This window comes from Lethenteron reissneri, chromosome 31, assembly GCF_015708825.2.
Source record: "Lethenteron reissneri isolate LAM-NWPU_2019-01 chromosome 31, ASM1570882v1, whole genome shotgun sequence".
Taxonomy (NCBI): domain Eukaryota; kingdom Metazoa; phylum Chordata; class Hyperoartia; order Petromyzontiformes; family Petromyzontidae; genus Lethenteron; species Lethenteron reissneri.
In genome coordinates, this window is record NC_083809.1 from 6,789,006 (window position 1) to 6,812,109 (window position 23,104).

A 23,104-nucleotide genomic window follows, 5' to 3' on the forward strand; every position below is an offset into this window, starting at 1 on the left:
GGTCAACTCCAGTGACGATTATCTGAACACTGTCCTGGGCCTCCCGTAGGTTGACTCTGCCCCAAATGAGTACCTGGTGCGGAGTAGGAAACATCGTCACTGGGGAGACAGCCGGGCATGGTGGTGCTGATCACCCGCCCCCTCGTGTGCCGTGCCGGCCTTCGTAGGTGCTGCTCGCTATTACAGCACTTGCCCCAACAGTCTCATGCAGGCCTTGAGCGAATACTCTAATTTGTGCTCAACTGCGTTAGTGATTCTGAAGCCAGTGGTGGAAATGTTGAGTTCTTGGCCAGGGAGGCATTTTTTTCACTTGAAGATGTCAGGATGTGTCGGGTAGCAGTTGTGTGCTAAATTCAGACATTACTGTGCGGCATTCGGCAGTGCTTGCAATAGCTGCCCTCCCGAGCGTGACACCACAACCCAGGCATCTGCCTGGGCGTTTTCACAAGCCACCGCACGCATCTCCCGCGCAGCAACTATGAGAGAATTGTTTGGCCGTCTTATTACAAACAATATCTACCCAAAGGCAATGGCTCTGCAGCGTCTGTACTTGCGTATTGCACATAGTGTACAATTTGTAATGCCCAGCAGTTCAACTTGAAATAATAATAATACTACAGACATTTGTTTGTCCAGGAAATTCCCACCGATTCTGAAGACTTTTTCAGGAGGGTCCTGCATTAAGGTGTTTGGCCAATTCCATCAAAGAGATGTTTAGCTTTGAGGTGAGAAGACCTTCACATGAGCATTATTAGAGCGGCGAGTTGAATTAGAGGGATTACCTGAATTTGAGTCCTAGATTTTGTGGAACTTGAGGATAGTGCTTGGCGCACTGCGCTTTGAACCCGGCGAATCCAAGTTGGAGTCCAGGCCAAGGCGAACAAAAGTGACAAAGGAATATCTGAACTGGTCTTGGCCCACCCGTTGACCAACCCACATTGCCCAGAATGGGGAAGTAAGGTCAAAGCGCTGTCAAGCCCAGCTACTTGATTTTGATTCCCAGGGCTGTGGCTAAAACTTTGTGGTAGAGTTATACCTGAACCGGTCCTGGACCACCTCCCTTCACCGACCCACACTGACCAGCGTGCTGAAGTATTTTAAAGTAATTCTAGATTTGAAGCTTTCGTGACTGCAAGGATTCATATTCTTAGGTTTTTTCGGTAAAGTCACGTAGGTAAAAAATACAATTTTTAAAGTAGCCCCTTACGATGTATGTATGTACACGACATGTATGTGTGTACATTGAACTTCTTTAACACCACCATACATATCCAACCGTGCAAATTGGAGGTGCGGGGGACAACAAACTAAATGCACGACAATGAAAGGACTGTTTGTACGTTTTGATTTTAAACATGTGTTTGTGTATTTTCCTCTCTCTGTGTCTCTGTCTCTCCCACCGCCCACCTTAGGGGAAGCCGTTCGTCTTCGACCGAGTCTTCTCCTCGGAGGCCATGCAAGAGCAAGTTTACAACGCGTGTGCCCGCGCAATCGTAAAAGGTTAAACTTGTGGCCACGCGGGCTCGCACTCTTTTTAACCACCCCATTTTCTCACGTTCGAATCTCGTGACTGCCATTAAAAACAAAGCCCGGTCGCTGCTCGTTCGACCGAATCGCTCACTAATTACCGGTGAATTATTTAGCTTTTTATTTTTATTTTTTGTCCGAGCTTGCAATTCCTCATTTGACGGCGCACCATGCAAAATATATGGGCCTGCGTAAGCTGTGGGCATATATCTTAAAAGTACCGGATGATGCATTGACTACTATACACGTGGACGGTGGCGTGTGTCTGTAATCCGGCACCGGAGGCGGCGAAGGTTGTGGTGGATCACCGCACCGATGTTGATGATAAAGTAAGAAGAGGAGAATTCTATATCTATATATACACACCTGATAACAATAAATGGATCGCCGTTTCTTTATATATTCGCATAGCTTTTCAAATCGTGTGGCCGTTACCGCAATTGTCTGTGATAATGAATGACTTACGTTGGCGCCGTCGCTCGTAAATTTGCATGAAACACGGCAAAGTTAATATATAAACAGATAAAAAAAAAAATTTAACTACCAATTGAACACTGCATTGTAGCCACGATGTAAAGGCGCAGCCCTGCAAGTGCTCGCTCATGTCACTGCTGGGGGCAGTGCCTCCACTAGAGGGCGATCCAGACGGCACCACCAGAGAAGAAACTTCCACCTCCTCTTCAGAGCTGGCCAGACGTTTGAACTTGTTGGGAGCACTCGCACTTTACCCCACCACATGCCACCTTCCAACGGCGATCAAATCACTTCTTGTATACCCTATTGTTGGTTCTTTTGGAAAAAGTCACGTAGAAGGGAAATAATAAAATAATATAAATATAAAACAATAAAAATTATCACGACGTTTCGACTGCAACACAAGCAATCATCATCAGGTGTGAAATCCACAGCAAGAACATTTTTCTTGCTGTGGATTTCACAAGAAAATTTTCTTTCTGTGGATTTCACACCGAAAATTAGTCAAATTTTTTTGAAACATTTTCCGGTGTGAAATCCACAGCAAGAAAATTTGAAACAAATTTGACTAATTTTCGGTGTGAAATCCACAGAAAGAAAATTTTCTTGGGAAATCCACAGCAAGAAAAATTTCTTGCTGTTGATTTCACACCTGATGATTGCTTGTGTTGCAGTCGAAACGTCGTGAGAATTTTTATTGTTTTATATTAATATTATTTTATTATTTCCCTTCTACGTGACTTTACCGAAATAACCAAGAAAATGAATCCCTGCAGTCACGAAAGCTTTAAAACAAAATTCTTGTATACCCGTTTATACTATTGGGCCAATAGGCTTGTGCCGATGATATTTTAAACATTTAAACATGTGCGCCAACTGTTGGGCGATGTCGACACGCCCGCTTGCCAATGCATTGGAGAACGCTGTGACGTCAAACAATTCCTAAGCGTTGCATTCAACATTCCTAAGCCAAACAAACGTGTCATTGCAGATGTCCTGGAAGGCTACAATGGGACGATATTCGCCTACGGTCAGACATCGTCTGGAAAAACTCACACGATGGAGGTATCATTTTTCTCTCTTCGTACTTTATACATCTGTCTCTGGCATTGCTGGATAGCTGGTTGTGAATCCAGGTTGCCACCTACGCAGCGATTTCACGTCCTCGGCCTGAGTAACCGCAAGGATCGTACGCGAAAAAAACCCATCGGGTAGACGTTTGTCCCGTACTCAATTCGGTGACATTACGGCTATGGGAATAGCTGGGAATGAATGTCGAGTGGTTTGACTGTCGTGCGATGAGGAGTGGTCTCGGCGGCAGTGCAGGTGAGAAAGCTCTGCAAGGATATCTCCGCTGGAGTGTCCGCGACCGAGGGCCGTTGTCTCACACAGAAGGGTTGATCTGCTCTGCAAGAGTTCCAAATGAAACGTGAGGCCGATGTCATGGTTGGGATAAACCACATTGCAAAATCGAGGCGATCGCTCTCAGGCGTTAAACCCCCAGCATGCAACTCGAGATAGCACTGGGGCGCCTGTGTATAAGTGAGTTAGATTTCAGTGTGTGGCGAGTTAGGTGCCAATGTGTAGCGAGTTAGGTGCCCGTAATTTTTTCTCCAGGTCCTCCGGTTTTTCTCTCCAAATTTTGAATTAACATGCGTTTATAATGTTGGCTGCTATTCATTTTAATGTGATAAGTTGCTTCGTTGAGCTATCATTTGTGATAGCCAGGTCGCTTCTGGAAAAATGGCTACATAGCTCAGTGGGTAAAGCAAAAATCGTCAAGTCAAAACAAACCACGTACGTTTCACGTCCTGACAAGCCCTGCCTCTCCGCCTGCCAGCCAAGGAGAACGCATCGCACACGCGCGCACTGCGCGCGTTACGCCACCACTTTGTCTGGAATGAACGCCGCGTGCGTCTCCGCTGACGAGCCGATTGAGCCGCCGTCCCACGACAGCTGTCGTAGATGGTCACAAGGCAAAAATACCAATGGCCAACGGGCACCGCACGGGAAAGTGGGGCACCGCACGGGCGACAGGTGAAAATAATGCTTCGTGGGGGGCTAAAATAGATAGTTTTGCGGGGTGGAGGGGACGGAAAGAAATAATTTATGTATTTTTAAACGAGTGATATATTTTTGGTTGTATGTATTGCAGAACTTCTTTTGCACCGTACGTAGCCAACCGTGCTGATCGGAGGTGTTGGGGGGAAGGACAACAAACTAAACACAAAAAGCAGTTCTGAGGAAATTAGTTTTTAATCTAGCGCATATATCCAGGGGCTTCCTAATATAGGAAGGAAGAGCGTTCCAGATGGCCGCAAACGCACATTTGAAAGCGCTCTATGCATCGACCGTCTTTGTTCGATGTCTACCCAAAAGCCGCTGCGAGGATGACGGGAGTTCGCGTGATGGTTTATGCTCCTTGAAGAGATCGGCAAGGTATCGTGGTTCATTTGTGTGAGGCAGTTTGTGCGTAATGAGTGCAACCTTGTAATGTATTCATTTTAGATTTGAAGCTTTCGTGACTGCAAGGATTCATATTCTTGGGTTTTTTCGGTAAAGTCACGTAGGTAAAAAATTAAAATTAATAAAAGTAGACTAGCCGTAGTTTCAGCCGCACCAACATTACCATAATAATAAAAAGGGGGCCTGTCCTGGCTCCTCCCCCCTCAACCAGTATATATACAGGGTCAAGTCTTTTGGAATTTCTCATTTACTTGATACAGCAAGCGTGCTGTGACGGTTCCACCTGAAGACGGAAGCTTGTGTTGCCTCCGAAACGTCGTGATTTTTTATTTTATTGAAATTTTATTTTTATTAATTTTAATTTTTTACCTACGTGACTTTACCGAAAAAACCCAAGAATATGTATTCGTTTGTCAACCAGAAGCAAATGCAGCTCTGCGAGCGCCGGACGGACACGGTCGGATCTTGCAGTTGAAAGTTAATGACGCATCCAAGGGCACAGGCTCTCTCACCGTGTGTCGGTCTCCCAGGTGGTCGTGGTGGCGGTGGCCTTGCGCTTCCATACATTTTGGACATTGTCCGAATTAATGAAATTGCTCGGGTCAGGTTCACCGATTTGCGTGCAGCCTACGACGTGGTGATGGCACGATCGCCACCGACTTGCGAGCTGGCTTACCATGCAGGGTCCACAGATTGAGTTCCACATCGTCAACAGTGGTAATGCAGGGGGCCTTGCTAGCCCATGCAGGGCAGCAGAAGGCCCCGTCACGTCACCCGTAGCAGCAGGACGCTGTGTCGCAATAGAACGAACGAATGCTGTCAAAAGTCCAAGCAATTTCCTGCTCGAATGAGCATTGAAGGCGGATCACAATCGGGAACGATTGCGAGTTCAAATCCTGGTTGGGAGGTTCAACTGAGCCCATCGTCCCTCCGGGGTCGGTAACATGATTGCCAGGCTGTCGACACCCGCCAATTAGCACCGTTGGCTATGTACAGTGCGAAATAAGGTCAACGTACATACATGCAATGACGGTCGTCCTATGGATTAAACTCGCTCCCTATCATAGGAATGTGTAAATTCCACTTCGGGTTCAGAACTGGGTTTGAAGATAAGTACCACCTCAATCCGCATTTGAACAGGATATTATATTGACTTTGACTGGGTGGGAGAGGCGTTTTGGCTTGTTAAAGCGAATTCTCTTTAATGGTTTTGGTTCATTCGGTACCCTTGAATCGAACCCTTGTGGCAGCTGCTGCTGCTCCAAGTATTCTCCCATTCTCTTCAGCTGTTGTTTGCCCGTCTCCGGAGATGCTCGCAGAGTAAACGAATCGTGCGCAGCAATACGTCTGGGGCCGGGGTAATCCGCCGCGGCTGATGGAAGGAAAGCCTGACATTTAGAATAAAGTGGCGCTGCCATTGAAGACCGCACTTGACCGCTATTTCTGTCCATGGGCACGGAGTATCCGATAACACGTTGCGTGTGCACGGGGCAGAGCTGCTGGCGCAATACTTTGGGGTGGCAGAAAGTCTCTCTCTGTACAGTACTCGTAAAAACACACACACACATAATGAGCTGTTATGATGTTTTGAGTGTGGGTGGGTGGTGGGTTGCTTGTGCCTACATTGAAACACTGGGTGTTCATGCAGAGCATTTCTGGCGTCCGATATAAACTGTTGGATAAAAAAAACAGATGTAGATTTTTTGTTTGTTTGTTGAGTCACCTATTCACGGTTGTTAGGCTTGAGGCACCCTTTGGGTTAAAGTTGTTTATAGCGTACGTGGCGATCCATTTATAGATACCCCACTGATTTCTAATAACTCCACTCTCAACAGTGTTGTAAAGGCGATGGCTTCACGGATTAGAGGGAGAGGCGTTAACAACGATTCAACAAGTGCATTGAGATTGGTTTCGGAGACGAGGCTTTGAAATTAAAGATTGCTTTCTCTACACGAAATGTATTCCTATTTTATGAGTGGGGTATCTGTAAATGGATTTCATTATATAGGCAGTTTTTTTTTTTTCTTGGTTCTTTCGGTAAAGTCACGTAGAATGGAAATAATAAAATAAAATTAAAAAGTTAATAGAATTTTTATTTTTATTATTTTATTATTTCCATTCTACGTGACTTTACCGAAAGAACCAAGAAGATGAATCCCTGCTGTCACGAAAGCTTTAGATCGAAATTTAGGCAGTTTTTGTTGCACGGTACTTCTATGCTGCCACGTCCAAGGCTCCCCCCCAGCTTCACCAGCATGGTGAAGTATAGTCGCTTAACCCCGCCCCCCCCCCCTCCCATGGCCTCGCACGGCATGGGGAGGCCCTCATCCAGCAGCGGATTGCCCCAAGGGCTGTACGCGTTGTGTACACTCTCACACTCCGACGTCGGTTTCGACGGCACACGAGCACGCCTGGAATGCCGCTACGCGATGGAAAGTCTCTCGTTGTCCCCCGATCTCACATCGCCAGGCCCGGTCGCCTGCGGGGGGGGGGGGGGGGGGTGACCTCCGCGTGAAGGGCCCTTCTTGTGTATCGTGCGGCACGTTTCAGCCAAGGTCAAAATTGGTCAACCCACGCAAATCTGTGTTTGGCAAAGAGTGCTCATCCGGTGTTTGTATGTAGCACGTACGTATGTTGGGCTTCTTTCGCACCGTACGTAGCCAGCCGTGCTAATCTGAGGCATGGGGGGTTGGAGGGGACAACATTTGAATTGCAAAAAATTAACCCGTAAAAACAAAGTTTTTCACTATAAATCCTTTATATGCGTGGCATCGGTTTTATTTTATTATTCATTTCTGTTTTTCTTGAGTAAGAGTTTCATTTTTATCACATTGGTATTTTTAATTAAATATGAAAAACAAGTAAACCCGTAAAAACAAAGTTTTTCACTCTAAATCCTTTATATGCGTGGCGGCTAGAGTTCTCTCGTCCTCTGGCTTGAGATGGCTGCAATCTATGGGTCAGATGATTGTCTGCCAGTATTAAGCAATTGGTAATTAAATATTTAATTTGTTTTCCCTAAACAGTGTAAAATTTTGGAAAAAAATTTTCACGAAAAGTAATTCTCACACACAACGAGTCTGTGTGGAAAATGTCAGCTCGATTGGATCACGGGAAGTGGGTTAAAAAACGAGCGAAAGATTTGCACGGTCCTAAGCAAGCAAGCGAACTTAATATAAAGGATTTAAAAATATATTCGCCTGTGGAGGACGCGGGGATCGATCCCGCGACCTTTGGCATGGGAAGCGAGGGCGCTACCAACTGCGCTACTCCACCACGGCCTGTGGAGGGGTTACGCTCTGGGCTCTTACACTCTGACGTTCAGCCAAAGCCATGAATGCGTTCTATTTGAATATATGTAAAATAAAAAATTTTTGCCTAAAAAGTGTAACATTTTGGGAATTTTTTTTCACAAACAATAATTGTCTGGCACAACGAGTCTGTGTGGAAAATGTCAGCTCGATTGGATCACGGGAAGTGGGTTACAAAACGACCGAAAGATTTGCACGGTCGTAAGCGCGCAAGCAAGCAAGCAAGTGAACTTAATATAAAGGATTTAAAAAGCACGGAGACTGAATTCAGGCTTCCGGATTAGTAGAGTAATGCACGTTCAAGTTCATTTAATTGAACCCGTATGTGAGGACTGGCTATGGACCCGAATGAATGCCTGTGTTTTGTGAATGTTCATTTTCGTCCCAGAATATTTTAGCGATGGGGCAAATTGTCCTCCTCGCGATGCGTCTCGTCCAGTTCCATCGCAGTGTGAATGCTGCCGAAGCGTTCGAATCGCAAATTTTGTTTGTTTGTGGTAACGTTCGTTCTTAGAGTTGTACTCCCGTTATTCCCTCGTTATTCGCGAGTGGTACGTTCCGGAGATGCTCGTGCAAAGAAAATTTTGCGGAAAATTATATTGGCCGACGAAAATCTTTCTTTTTAATTAATTACGTTAAATAAATACGTAAATAAGCTATTCAATACATGAAAATTATCTGATCACTTTATCTCGTCACATTCTCGCATCGCATGCTCTCTCATCACTCTATCTCTCATCACTTTATATCATCATCTTATTTTTCTCTCCCTCTCTTGATGCAGTAGTGTAGAGTTCCAGATGCGATTCGAGGATAACCAAAATTGCGGATAGCAAGTTTATGAATAACGATAGAATACTGTATTACTATTATTTAGTATTTTTTTCGTCTTGCCCATACGTTTTCACATCTGTGCATTAGCCAGCATAAGTTACCAGCTGACACTATGTGTTTTTTACAATACATATTATAAACCGCTACGTCGCGTATCCAACTCGTTGGGGACTGCAGTACAGCCGGATATGTGACCGCCTTTGGGAAATGACAGAGCATTCACACATCCGCTACTGGATCAAAATATATGTGGGAAAATGACTTTCACGGCACTTTATAAGTAAAAAAATATATCGCAAATTACATCACAGATAAGTACTCCAACTGGGTCTCGGCGGGTTGACTGGCCAGGACTGAATTGTGACTGTCGGATATGTGGTGCAGTACCGCGCAGTATTTCACTCGCTCTATTATCCAAATCACAGGATTGTTTTCAATGACACGGCTACGCATTTTTGAGTCGGCGTGACGACAGCTCTGCTGTGTAGTGCACGCTGACGTCTCGGCCGTTGTTTGTTTGATGCGTTCAGGGAGACCTCAACGACCCGGAGCTCATGGGCATCATTCCGAGGATTGCGCGGGACATTTTCAACTACATTTACTCCATGGACGAGCACTTGGAGTTCCACATCAAGGTCAGCCCCCTCCCGATAACTTGCCGCCCCGCTCGCTTGCTCCGTCGCTCACTCGCCGTGCCGCTGGTCAGCCACGAGGTGACGGGGAAAAGAGCGAAACGAAAACCTTGCGGGTGGCAGCGAGGATGCAGGAAGCTTCATGGTTGCACCCGCTGATTAGCATGGTCGGCTACGTACGGTGCGAAAGAAGCTCGACACACGGTACATACGTCACCATCGTATTCATCAGCCATGATCAATCCGCTGCTGGATGAAGGCCGTCGCCATCTCTCACGGTCCTGCAATGGAGCGATCCATCGAGTAGCTGCACGCGAGCCGATTTCGTCGCTGCAAGCCAAAGCTTGTTTTGTGCAATTTTCTTACGTTCATTTGCATTTCCCTTTTGCATTTTCTGTTTTAATGTTCACGTAAATCTCTCTCTCCGCAGCATCTCATGGTTGCTCGTGCTTTGCAAGCGAGTGCGTCAATTTACATGATGGTTTTACCGTGATTATTACGGTCCGTCGTTTTGACATTTCAGAGGTGGTCGGGCAGCTCGGGGGGAGGGCTTGCGTCCTGCCAGAGGCCTCAGAATCAGAATCAGTATTTTAGACCGGAGAAGGAATCTGATGAGCTGTGACGCTCTATTTCACACGTGTCCAGTATGACCTGAGCCAGCACCACTAAAAGCCTTCGTTTGAATCCAGCCAGCCACCCAAGATGAGAATACGGGGCAAGCAGTGAACATTTTCACCTGTGGCCAACCGTTATTCGTGTCCCAAACTGGTCACCAATTACTGCACAAATTAAACGAAGGGCCTTGGACAATTCTTCACAAACAAGTTTTGCCATGTTCAGCCATGTGTGTATATATATACGTGGATTGCACATCATTAAATAGTGTTTTGAGTGTTGGATATGAATATTTAAATGTGCTCACATCAAATGTTTTTTTTATTCTGACTGTAGGTTTCCTACTTTGAAATATACTTGGATAAAATCCGAGACCTCTTAGACGGTAAGCCACAATCTCACTTGTGTTCTTGGTTCTTTCGGTAAAGTCACATAGAAGGGAAATAATAAAATAATAAAAATAAAATGATAGTATGTTTTATTTGTATTATTTTATTATTATAAAATGATAGTATGTTTTATTTGTATTATTTTATTATTTCCCTTCTACGTGACTATACCGAAAGAACCAAGAATATGAATCCTTGCAGTCACGAAAGCTTTAAATCGAAATCTCACTTGTGTACAACGGATCCATTGCATCCTTGCCTGCGTGCGGTCATTTAATTTTGCAGCCTCATATAATTTGCCTTGCGCCGTTCATTTCCTGAGCTACAATGACACGCATGCCTCTGCGTGCGTGCGCATTCTCACGGCAGTGGAAAAGGTGAACTTGTTGGTTCACGAGGACAAGAACAGGGTTCCCTACGTCAAGGTAACGTCACATACCATCGCATTAAAATGGTGTAGGTTGATTGAAAGTTATTTTGTCGTTCTGATTATGAATCTACAACCGACACAGCTACAGGGAAAGAGTAATGGACCAGAGAAGCGGAAAAAGTTTTCACTTTTTAGAATGCAAATTTAGGTTTTGTTGAGACGGTGCGGACCTGATCTGGAAAGCGGTGTGAATGTATGTGTGTTGAACATCTTTCGCACAGTGCGTAGCCAACCGTGCTAATCGGAGGTGCAGTGTTGAGTCTGTGGGCAGTGTTGAGTCTATATGGGCAGTGTTGAGTCTATATGGGCAGTGTTGAGTCTATATGGGCAGTGTTGAGTCTATATGGGCAGTGTTGAGTCTATATGGGCAGCATGTATGAATGCTGAACTTTTTTCGCACCATACATAGCGAACCGTGCTAAACGGAGGTGCGGACACGCTTAATGGAGAGCGTCACCTCAACGCTGTTCGTCAGGATTTGAAATTTGAAATGCACGGATTGCGCATTAAGTGGTCTCGCAGCTGCGCCGCCTGATATTGTGGATTTATTTATCGGTGAGAATGTAATCATCAACTGTGGTGGTGGTGGTGGCCGCCCGACTCGCAAGTGGGGATCGTCGTCGTACTGCGTTGTAAGAAAGTTTTGCTGGCTGGCTGGAGGGAGGGAGATAGGGACAGGATGGACAAATGTACAGATGATGTCTTGCTTGGCAAAGGAATACACGGCCAATGAGCAGAGGGAGACCTGTTGATGACTTGGATCATATTCAGGATTGTTGACAGACTAGTGCCCCGCTGAAGCCACGTGTGCTCTCCAACACACCGGTGTGCTGAAGCAGTAACCAATTGTCACATCACTAATTGTCTGTGTCGGGCGGTGGGCGGGGGTTTAACGACACAATATTTACGCGATCTAACCCCCAAATATTTTTTTTCTTTTCTTGGTTCTTTCGGTAAAATCACGTAGAAGGGAAATAATAAAGTAATAAAAATTAAACATAATAAAATAATATAATAAAAAAACATTTTTTTTTCCCATTTCCCTTCTACGTGACTTTACCGAAAGAACCAAGAAGATGAATCCCTGCAGTCACGAAAGCTTTAAAATCGTATTTTTTTTATTGTTGACAATATTGGTCGCGAAAGCCTGCGTGGTGTTAAACAGAAGCCAAACGTGTGTTTTGTGCGCGTGACCAAACGCCGATGCGTGGTGACGCCGGCGACGCGGGGGGCCCCTCCCGCGCTGCACAGGGCTGCACGGAGAGGTTCGTATCCAGTCCGGAGGAGGTGATGGACATCGTGGACGAGGGGAAGTCGAACCGGCACGTGTCCGTCACAAGTGAGAGGGATTTCTCGTTGTAATCGGGCTCGTTGCTATCGGTGCGCTCGCTCACCAAGGACGACTCTCGACGCTCGCTCACGGGAGGGTTTCACAATGGGGGTGGGGGGGGCGATGCCGCTGGGTGCAGTCTCACTCGAGGAATCCGCGGGGTCATTTCTCAGCGTTCGGGATGTTGGCTCAATGTCAGTTAAATCGTGTGACTTTCTTCAGCTATGGGAGGAAACCCCGGAGAACTCCAAGGAAGCCCCTATGCAGAACGGGGGGGAGAGAGACCTTACAAACGCAGAAAGGCACCCGAGTCAGAAATTGAACCCTGGCTCTCCGTGCTGCCACGCAGAAGTGCGACCCGCTGTGCCACCCTGCCGCACGACTTGCCCTCGCACTTATAAATATACGGAAAAAAAATTCCGTAAAGAAATGAGAATTAATTTCTTAAGAACTGCTTTTCCTGGTTAGTTTGTTGTTCTTCCCGCGCACCTCCATTTAGCACGGCTGGCTACATACGGCGGTGCGAAAGAAGCTCTACATACATACATACTGTACGTACGTACACGCGTACGTTTCACTCCTTGCGCCCACGTATGCCAACCGCGCGTGTGAGCCACCGCAAGTGACTTGGTTGGGCCCACTCCTTTTTAAATCCTTTATATTAAGTTCACTTGCTTGCTTGCTTGCGCGCTTACGACCGTGCAAATCTTTCGGTCGTTTTTTAACCCACTTCCCGTGATCCAATCGAGCTGACATTTTGCACACAGACTCGTTGTGCGTGACAATTTATTTACGTCAAATCCAAAATTTTACACTTTTTAGGAAAAAATTAATTATATTTAATTACCAATTGCTTAATGGTGGCAGGCAATCATCTGACCCATAGGTGGCAGCCATCTCAAGCCAGAGGACGAAAAACTTCGTTTTTACGGATTAAATTTTTTCTCCCTCCGCCTGCCGCAGACATGAACGAGCACAGCTCGCGAAGCCACTGCGTGTTCCTGATCAGCGTCAAGCAGGAGAACATCCTCACGGAGACCAAGCTCAGCGGGAAGCTCTACCTGGTAGATCTCGCCGGCAGCGAGAAGGTGAACGCCCCCCCCCCGCCCTCTTATTTTACAACGCCGATCCTTTTTTATTAACGGCGCTTCACGAGAGAGCTGCACGCTTGCAATTAAACCGATGGGCAGGGGAATGGGATAGTTTATAGAGCGAGCGTCGCTTTTTTTCTCTCTCTCTCTCTCGTGTGCCGCTGAATGCCGAGCCTGTGCCCCGTGGCGTCTGGACCGCAGGTGAGCAAGACGGGAGCCGAGGGAGCTCTGCTGGACGAAGCGAAAAACATCAACAAGTCGCTGTCGGCGCTGGGCAACGTCATATCCGCGCTGTCCGAGGGAAACGTGAGCCTCCCGTTGGTCCCCTTCCTTTACCCCTTTCGGCAGTGACGACGGTGAGGGCAGGGGGGTGACACGTGGTCTAATCAGGCCCAAACAGCCAGCCGGGGGGATACTGAGCGAGAAATCAAGCGCGACATTTTTTTCTTTGCCCAAAAATAAGTGCCACTTAACCCTTTCCGGTCCCGAGGCGACTGCGGGGTGGGTGTCTCGCCCGTTCACCGCTGAATCTCGGAACGCGCGGGCAGTTCATTATATTTAGAGGGGTGGCGGAGCGCCGTCGTTTTTAACGACGATGTACTCGCCGCAGACAACTGTAGCGACATGACCGCACTATGATAGCTGGCGCCAAACTGTGCCACATGCCCTGCCGTATTGGCCTTGTGGGAGACTCGGTACCGATAAAGTATTTATATGTAAAAAAAACATATCCGTTTCCGTTTGAATGACGTACACACGCACGTCATCGGAACGGGACAGGGTTAATAGGAACTGCATATTTAATTTCCTATTGAGAGACGTAAACGTCCCATATGGATGTGGAATTCCCCATTGCTGTTCCAATGGTTTAAGGGGCACTAGTCCATTGCTGGTTTTGAGCAGACGGAGGGGGGGGAGAGTCTCTTTAATGACCGTGTGGGGTGATTAAATCGCCACTGCTATGGGGAGCGCGGTAGTGTAGCGATTAGCGCACTGGACCAAGAACCCGGCGACCCGAGTTGGGTTCCCATTCACGGCCAACAACGGTGACGAGTATCTGAAACTGCCCTGAGCCTCCCATCGGTCGACTCGGCCTTAAATGAGTACCTGGTGCGGTGTGTGAACATCGCACGCTCGGGGAGTCAAAAGCGGTCGGGCATGGTGCTGGCCACGACGCACCCCCTCGTGTGCCGTGACGGCCTTCATAGGTGCTCGCTAACAGTCTCACTCGCCTCTATTACAGGGTATACGGGGGGGGGTCTTTGTACTTCTCGCGGCTCTGGTTAGCACGGTCGCAACACTCCGATCGGCATACGGTGCAAAAGAAGTTCAACGCTCGCGCATACTCACGTACATTGTTGCCACTCTTTCCGCGGAGCCGCAGAAGGCGTACGTGCCGTACCGCGACAGCAAGATGACTCGCGTGCTCAAGGACTCGCTGGGCGGCAACTGCCGCACGACCATCATCATCTGCTGCTCGCCCTGCGCCAGCAGCGAGGCGGAGACCAAGTCCACGCTGATGTTCGGACAGAGGTGCAGCAGCTGCAGCAGCAACAGCGAGCGCCGCCACCGCCACGGTGGCGGTGACGTTACGACGACGGTCGCAGCTTCTGTAGCGGCGCCTTTCGTCGTCAAACCTCAAAGGCGCTTTGCATCGATGACAATGGGTGGGAGGGGGGGGGGGTTTGGTAAAAAGTGGTCGAGTTAAAACGGGAAATTCCTTCTGAAAGAAAATTATATTTTAGAACGGGATGGTGCAGGTGGGGAGCTTGGACCAGGGCACGTCAGAGCATGGTACGATGCAACAATAGATTTGTTGTCACCGCATCGTGCGGCGCTTTCAGATGCGCCGCTTCTGCAGCCGTCCGGAACGCCCTTCCGTCCAATATTAGGAAGCCACTGGAGCTATGCACTTTTAAATAATCTAGATTGAAAACGAATTTCTTTAAAACTGTTTTTTTTATGTTTTAGACGTTCTTCTCCCACACCTCGGATTAGCACGGTTGGCTGCGTACCATGTGAAAGAAGTTCAACATACATACTGCCCATAGACTAATGCTACCCACAGACTCAACACTGCCCATAGACTAACGCTACCCACAGACTCAACACTGCACATAGACTAATGCTACCCACAGACTCAACACTGCACATAGACTCAACACTGCACCTAGACTCAACACTGCACCTCCATTTAGTACGATTGGCTACGTAGGGTGTGAAATAAATTGAACACATCCAGGTTTCGTGCTTGCGCGCTGGTTGCCGGTCCAAGACACCCTCTCCCCTTATCCAGGCTCAGCCCTGCTTACTAGCTTCCACGGCCTGCCGAAGACCGGGCGCCAGAGGTCGCAAACGGGTTTTGATTCCTTACCCGTACCCGTACCCGGCCGCACCAGGGTCGCAAATGGGTACCCGTATCCGTACCCGGCCGGGTACGGGTACCCGTTCCCTATCCGTACCCGTACCCTACCCGAAATGAGTGACAAACTGTTACTCACCAGTGACTCATGGCCTACCCGTACCCGTAATCGGCCACACCAGGGTCGCAAACGGCTACCCGTACCCGGCCGGGTACGGGTAGCCGGGTATGGGGTAGGGTACGGGTATCGGGTACCCGGTTGCGACCTCTGCCGGGCGCGTTCCCACGGCGACCCGGTCACGGGGATGGACCCCTTCCCGGTTAAAAGTCTTAGCGGCGAGCGAAAGCGATGGGGGACCCCGTGCCCCCCCTCCCCGCGTGTGTGTTCGTGTGTTCACCCGTGCACGCGCTCCACCCCCGGTGGAACCTCGGCAGGGCGAAAATGATCAAGAACACGGTGACGGTGAACCTGGAGCTGACGGCCGAGCAGTGGAAGAAGAAATACGAGAAGCAGAGGGAGCGGAACAAGAGCCTGCAGGGCACCATCCGCAGCCTCGAGGCCGAGCTCCAGCGGTGGCGCAATGGTACGGCAGGTCGGAGGTCGTGGGCTGCCCCCCCCCCCCCCCCATTGTTTGTAGCCTGGTGGGGTCGCGTCAGTATTTTAGTTCCGTTATATTTGATTAATTATTATTGTTGTTGTGATAACATAAAATAAAACCAACAAAGCCTTGGATGGGGCATTCACTTGCAACTGTAAGGTCCGGTGCTCGCCGAGCTGCATTTGCTTCCATTTGCCGAACGAATACATTACAAGGTCGCACTCATTACGCACAAATGAACCACGATACCTTGCCGATCTCGTGGAGGAGAATAGACCGTCACGCGAAATCCTCCCGGCCATCCTCGCGGCAGCGGCTTGCTTTTGGCTGGCGATCGAACAAAGATAGTCACCACATCGCGCGCTTTCGGATGCGCTCCTGCGGCCGTCTGGAACGCTCTTCCTTCTGATTTCTTCAGAAATGCTTGTTGTGTTTCGCAGGCGAGATGATGTCGCCACCGTCGCCGGAAGAGGAGGAGCGGCGCGGCGCGTGGAGGCCCCACGTGGCGCAGACGGCGCCGGGCGCTCCGCCCTCGCGGGGCGACACCGTGCCGTCGGCGTCGCCGCCGGCGTCGCCGCAGGCGGGAGACGGCGGTGGCGGCAGCGGCAGAATCAGCGTCTACCCCGGACTGGACGACGCGGAGCCTCGCGTCGTCGAGGAGCGGCTCCGCAAGCTCTACCGCCAGCTCGACGACAAGGTGCGCGAGAGGCCCGTTGCAAGAGGGTTCGCGATTAATGCCCGCGGACCCCCGTGCGGGTGTGTTTATTGCGACGGTAGCTGACATCTGCTTCAGGTGTGCCCGAGCGTCATGGTCCGAAGTTTGCCGAATTTGATCATTCATGTGGTAACATTGCCGCCCGATGGCCGGTGTTGCATTCACCTCGTGCCAGGCAGGGACGGCTGCCCCCGGGGGGTTCCCTGCCTGCGGTGCCTCGATGTGTACTGCGTGGGGAGGCACGGTGTGAATATTAAGCGATGATGATGATGACGATTGTGATTGGGCGGGTGGACAGGGTGTGCATATGACCCGGCAGTTTTTAGGTTTTAATCGGCTTGTGATGGTTGAGCTACAGATGATCTCTCAAACAACCTGTGGCCAGGTCCACAAAGGGGTAAGGATTTGCATGTACAGGCTCGGATGCCAATTGCCACTGGAGTTTTTTATTGGCAAGGAATCGAACCTGGGTTTCTACACTGCGGTACACGCTGCTCTACACGCTAGGCCAACACCCTCTTGACGAACGCCCGCACACACACTCAAAGATGAAGGCCTCTCCACCTGGTCATTGGGCGTTGTTTGACCACACCATACTGCACCGCGCCAGTCAACGCCGGTCGGTGTCGGTGAAAGGGGGATGAGCAGGTTTGTGTCGCTTACGTTCGCCACGGCTGAGAATTAAACTCTGCTTGCCAGGCTTATGTCGCGCAGCATGCTGACCACTGCTGCGCTCAAAAACGACGCTGGCGAGTGACCGCGGTGGCGTTGCGTGCGGTTGCGTTGGCAGGACGATGACATCACCCAGCAGGCTCTGCTGGTGGAGAAGCTGAAGCAGCAGCTGATGGAGCAGGATGAGGTGAGCAACCCCGGGCATTGGGCTAAATTAGAACTCTCAGGACCTCGTGTATTGGCTTTATCCTGTGTGTGCGACTGTTGTGTGTGTGCTTGCGTGCCTGCGAAATGTAGGGGGGGTGGGGGGGGGCAGTGCAGTGTGTTCGCGCATTGCGCTACGAACTTGGCGGTCAGAGTTCAATTTCCGCTCGCGACCAATGAATCGCCGCGACGAATATTTGAACCAATCCTGGGCCCTCCGTTAGGTTGACTCGGCCTGAATTGAGTGCCTGCCGTGGTGTATATTAAACATGAGCGATTTGCGTGGGGGGGGGTTTGGCCACGTGGATCCATTAAGGTCGCTGCGACTTTAACGGATCCTCGCGAGCGGCACTCGCCACGGCAAGCGCGCGCGCGAGATTCACACGGGAACGGGGACGGGGATGGGGACCTTCCAGATGCTGGCGTGGTCGCGGCGGGACGACGCCGGCCTGCGGGAGGAGCTGGCGCGGCTGCAGCGGGAGAACGAGGCGTCGCGCGACGAGGTCAAGGAGGTGCTGCAGGCGCTCGAGGAGCTGGCGCTCAACTACGACGCGCGCTCGCAGGAGGCGGAGGAGGGAGCCAAGGAGGTGGCGCTGCTGCGCCTCGATCTCCAGCGCAAGACGGTGAGGGACGGCCCTGGGTCGTGCACCCCGCATCTTACGCGTGTCCGTGTGTACGCGTGTTCGTTGTCTCCGCGCGCACGCCGTCACACGTGTCCATGTGTACGCGTGTCCATGTGTGCGCGTGTCCGTGTGTACGCGTGTCCGTTGTCTCCGCGCGCCCGTCGTCACGCGTGTCCGTGTGTACGCGTGTCCATGTGTGCGCGTGTCCGTGTGTACGCGTGTCCATGTGTGCGCGTGTCCGTGTGTACGCGTGTCCGTTGTCTCCGCGCGCCCGTCGTCACGCGTGTCCGTTGTCGCTGCGCGCACGCCGTCACACGTATCCGTGTGTACGCGTGTCCATGTGTGCGCGTGTCCGTGTATACGCGTGTCCATGTGTGCGCGTGTCCGTGTGTACGCGTGTCCGTTGTCTCCGCGTGCCCGTCGTCACGCTTGTCCGTGTCTCCACGCGCACGCCGTCATGCGTGTCCGTGTGTGCGCGTGTCCGTGTGTGCGCGTGTCCGTGTGTACGCGTGTCCGTGTGTACGCGTGTCCGTGTGTGCGCGTGTCCGTGTGTACGCGTGTCCGTTGTCTCCACGCGTCCGTCGTCACGCTTGTCCGTGTCTTCGCGCACACGCCGTCACGCGTGTCCGTGTGTACACGTGTCCGTGTGTGCGCGTGTCCAGGCACGGCTGAGCACGGTGGAGGCCGAGCTGCTCCGCCTGCACGAGTCGAGTTCCTTCCAGCGCAAGAAGACGGCCGAGAGCGCCGCTCTGCTGCTGCGCGACGTCGCCGAGATCCACGCCGCCCTCGGTGGCGCCGCAGACGGCAAGGTGGGGGGGGGGGGGGGCCCTTGTCCCCGCCGAATCGGAAATCTTTATTTGGAGGGAGGGAGGGATCCGATGAGCTCTATGAAGCTCGATTTGTCAACCTATGTGCAGATTGGGCGGGGTTCAGAAAGTTACAACAGCAACAAAAAAACACGACGAGAGAAAAATTAGAGACTAACTACCTCGCCCTGGTATACAGGAGATCGTGGGTTCGATCCTGACCTTGACGATGCCTGTGCATTTGGAGTTTGCATGTTCTATCGTCACGTGGCCACGTGGAGTATTTGGCTGCTGTACAGTTCCACGTGATAAGCGACTTCGTTGAGCTATCATTTGTGGCCAGGTCGCTTCTGAAAAAGAGCTGCATAGCTCAGTGGGCGTGACCTGGTGAAATAAATCAGTAACGATAGAACATGCAAACTCCAAATGCACAGGCATCATCAGGGTCAGGATTCGAACCCACGTTCTCTGTATATCAGGTGAGTTAGTTAACATCTCGCCAACCATGGCGCCCATCTACTGCCCATCTACTCTCGGCACGGCGTCGGTCCTCCCTGCCCCGTGCGTTGGCAAGACCCCCCGTACCGCGTCTTTAGACGGGCGACGCCGCCGTTGGCCTGGGCTTGAAACGTCTGACGCTGCCCGTCCCGTGGTCCCGTGCAGGCGGAGCAGCAGGCGGGCGGTGCGGAGGACGAGCTGTCCACGGTGCGCCTCGTCCTCACCAAGCTCAAGTCGGAGGCCAAGTCGGCGACGCGCCGCGCCTCGCAGCTCGAAGCGGAGCACGCCGACGCGGAGCGGCGAGCGCGGGCGACGGCGCTGGAGCTGGAGGGCGCGCGTCTCGTCACGTCGCAGGCAAGCGCGGGCGGCGGGCGGAGTCGGCGGCGGCGTCGGCGGCGCGTGTCAGTTTGTGAGAAGCGCAGGGTGGTGGCGCTGCGGCCCTCGAGCCGCGTGTTGAGACGCACCACTCGCGCCGGTTTTGGCCGTGGGTGGTTCTCAATTTGGGACTCTGCGACGACAACGGCCGGTGCTTTCAAATGTTCTCGTCGTTGCTTCTCTTCCGCCTTCTGCGATATCCCGCAACGTGTCGTCAAGTCTGGTCCCGGCCGCCATCGGGTTTCTCGGTCGTTCCCTTGGCCACCGACGTCCGGGCGTCTTCCTGCCTCTGGGCTGCCACTCCATCGTTAGTCTCGACCTCCGGCTGTCATCGTCCCGTCTGACTTTGGAAGTAGCCCCGATGATGACCTTGTTAAGTAGCCCCAGTGAGCTTAACACGGAGGAGGCTTTCGCGACCAATATCATTCATAATAGAGGTTTTTGGGTTAGATCGCGTAAATATATGTGTCGTTAAAACCCGCCACCACACGACACAGCCAACTAGCAAGGGTTGTCACGTAAACAGAACGTGCAAATTCGTCACCGGTGTGCTGTACTAGTGACGAATTGGCCACGTTCTGTTTACGCGACAACCCTTACTAGTTGGCTGTGTCGGGTGGTGGCGGGTTTTAACGACACATATTTACCTGATCTAACCCAAAATCCTCTATTATAGCCCCGGTGACTTTGGAAGTAGCCCCCGGTGACTTTGCCTTGTGCCCTGTGTGCCGCTGCTGTCCCCTGGCAGCACGAGTCCAAGGTGCGATCGCTCTCCGAGTACCTGCAGGCGTCCGAGCAGAGCAAGCGGCACCTGCAGGAGGCCCTCGATGCCCTCGACGAGGAGGTTGTGACGCTGCGAGCACAAGGTGGTCCTACTCGCCAGCCAACACCAGGGTCTGTGAAAAGGGGGCTTCCAGAGCGCATCGGATTTCTCCACGATGGAGATTCTGATTCTCTGTGGGCACTGCCGAGAGACTGAATGAATGTTTCTTGTTTTGTTTCTGACACGGCCGACTGAAACCCCACAGAAGCGCGCGCCGTGGCCTTCAGAGACCAGGAGCAGGAGCATCTCGACAAGATGCAGAGCGAGAGGGAGATGAAGGTAATGTCCTTCCCCCACGCCGCTTTTCTCTCGTTCTCAAGTTGTCAAATTTAGTTTCTCGCATCCAAGCCCTGTGCATTGCCGTTGAGCGAAGGCAGGGAGACACGGGGGAGAGAGACTAAACTAAAACGAAACGATTTTTATTTTACCAGGTAAGGCCCACTTGAGCTATGTAACTCTTTTTCAGAAGTGACCTGGGCACAAATGATAGCAAAATTAAGTGGCTTGTCGCGTGGAAATTTATAGCAGCCAAATACTCTAAATGCATGTTTCTAAATGCGGGGGGGGGGGGGGGGGGGGGGGAACCGGAGGACCTGGAGAGAAAAATCCACGCGACCAAGGGGAGAGAGAGACATTTAAACTCCAAATATACAGCAGCAGGCGTCAGGGTCGGTGTCGACCCCATGACCTCCTGTATACCAGGCGAGGTAGTTAACATCTTGCCACCGTGGCATTAACAGACAAGATAGCAACACCACGATACAGTTCGAGACAAACCCAACCGGCACTCGCAGTGAAGTCGCCATACACAGAGCAGCACCAGCGAGTCCCAGGGCATCCTTGAGCAACCAAGTACCTTGAATGAGCTGAGCCCCAAGACATCCTTCCTAGGGGAGTCCTTCACCACACAAGTGCCGTGACATCTGCCACTCACCGTATAGCCTTTAGCAGACTGGTGGGGCAAGTGCTGTTAGCGAGTATCACCTGTGATAGCCGACACATGGCACACTCGGAGGTGGGTGGCCAGCACCACGACCGCTTGATGCACACACACTCGCAAAGACAAAGATCCCCCGTATAGCCTGAACGCACTGTTGGGGAAAGTGCTGTTGGCGAGCACCTATGAAGGCCGGAACAGTACACATGGGGGCGGGTAGGTGGCCAACACCACGCCCGACCACCTTTGTCTCCCCGGTGGCGATGTTTACACATTGCACCAGGTACTCATTTTAGGCTGAGTCGACCTAGGGGAGGCCCAGAACCAGTTCAGATAATCATCACCGGTGTTGACTGCGAGCGGGAATCGAACTCGGGTGGCCGGATTCGTAGCGCAGCGCGCAAACCTTGGCACTACCGCTCCCCACGGCACACGAGGGGGTGGGTGGCCAGCACCATGAGCGCTCGACACACACGCACACGCGCACACGCGCACAGGCACACGCACACACGCACACACGCGCACAAGCAGACATGCGTGCGTGCGGTGACCCTGAGCACTTTGGTGTGGTCCGCCCAGGAGTTGGTGGAGCAGCAGCTGGAGAGCCACCGGGAGGCGCATCTCCTGCAGCTGGCGCGGCTCCGTGACGAGCTGGCCGGGCGCCAGGCCCTGCTGGACCAACTCACCGAGTACGCACGCACGCAGACACGCACGCACGCAGACACGCACGCAGACACGCACGCAGACACGCACGCACGCGGTCACGCACGCACGCGGTCACGCACGCAGACACGCACGCACGCAGACACGCACACAGACACGCACGCAGACACGCACGCAGTCACGCACGCAGACACGCACTCAGTCACGCACGCAGACACGCACGCAGACACGCACGCAGACACGCACGCAGTCACGCACGCAGACACGCACGCAGTCACGCACGCAGTCACGCACGCACGCAGACACGCACGCAGTCACGCACGCAGTCACGCACGCACGCAGTCACGCACGCAGTCACGCACGCAGTCACGCACGCACGCAGACACGCACGCAGTCACGCACGCAGTCACGCACGCAGTCACGCACGCACGCAGTCACGCACGCAGTCACGCACGCACGCAGTCACGCACGCAGTCACGCACGCACGCAGTCACGCACGCAGTCACGCACGCAGTCACGCACGCAGTCACGCACGCAGTCACGCACGCAGTCACGCACGCAGTCACGCACACGCCGTCCACCTCTGCCGATGTTCTCCAGCTGACGCGGTTACTCTGATCAACTTCACGCACACGAGAGCTCGCGGACAATATTATGATGTTAATAATTCACATTCATAAAGGGGTGCGTTTTGTCCGTAGATCCCATTGCGCCACCGTGCACTGGAA

At 51.6% G+C, this 23,104-nt stretch overlaps 1 protein-coding gene across 2 annotated transcripts in view; it reads left to right on the top strand.

Moving 5' to 3' along the window:
• Positions 1 to 23,104, top strand: part of LOC133349726 (kinesin-1 heavy chain-like) — a 42,618-nt gene that overhangs the window by 7,491 nt on the left and 12,023 nt on the right. The window contains exons 3-20 of one of the 2 annotated variants that reach the window (XM_061563420.1): positions 1,413 to 1,500; positions 2,993 to 3,066; positions 9,143 to 9,247; positions 10,196 to 10,244; positions 10,618 to 10,673; positions 11,930 to 12,017; positions 12,972 to 13,096; positions 13,301 to 13,405; positions 14,484 to 14,632; positions 15,897 to 16,045; positions 16,501 to 16,757; positions 17,566 to 17,634; positions 18,068 to 18,274; positions 18,937 to 19,083; positions 19,744 to 19,932; positions 20,702 to 20,819; positions 20,982 to 21,055; positions 22,293 to 22,402. In XM_061563420.1, the coding sequence (XP_061419404.1) occupies positions 1,413 to 1,500; positions 2,993 to 3,066; positions 9,143 to 9,247; positions 10,196 to 10,244; positions 10,618 to 10,673; positions 11,930 to 12,017; positions 12,972 to 13,096; positions 13,301 to 13,405; positions 14,484 to 14,632; positions 15,897 to 16,045; positions 16,501 to 16,757; positions 17,566 to 17,634; positions 18,068 to 18,274; positions 18,937 to 19,083; positions 19,744 to 19,932; positions 20,702 to 20,819; positions 20,982 to 21,055; positions 22,293 to 22,402 (2,159 nt within the window). The remainder of the gene's footprint in view (positions 1 to 1,412; positions 1,501 to 2,992; positions 3,067 to 9,142; positions 9,248 to 10,195; positions 10,245 to 10,617; positions 10,674 to 11,929; positions 12,018 to 12,971; positions 13,097 to 13,300; positions 13,406 to 14,483; positions 14,633 to 15,896; positions 16,046 to 16,500; positions 16,758 to 17,565; positions 17,635 to 18,067; positions 18,275 to 18,936; positions 19,084 to 19,743; positions 19,933 to 20,701; positions 20,820 to 20,981; positions 21,056 to 22,292; positions 22,403 to 23,104) is intronic. The other variant, XM_061563421.1, reaches the window with a different exon arrangement.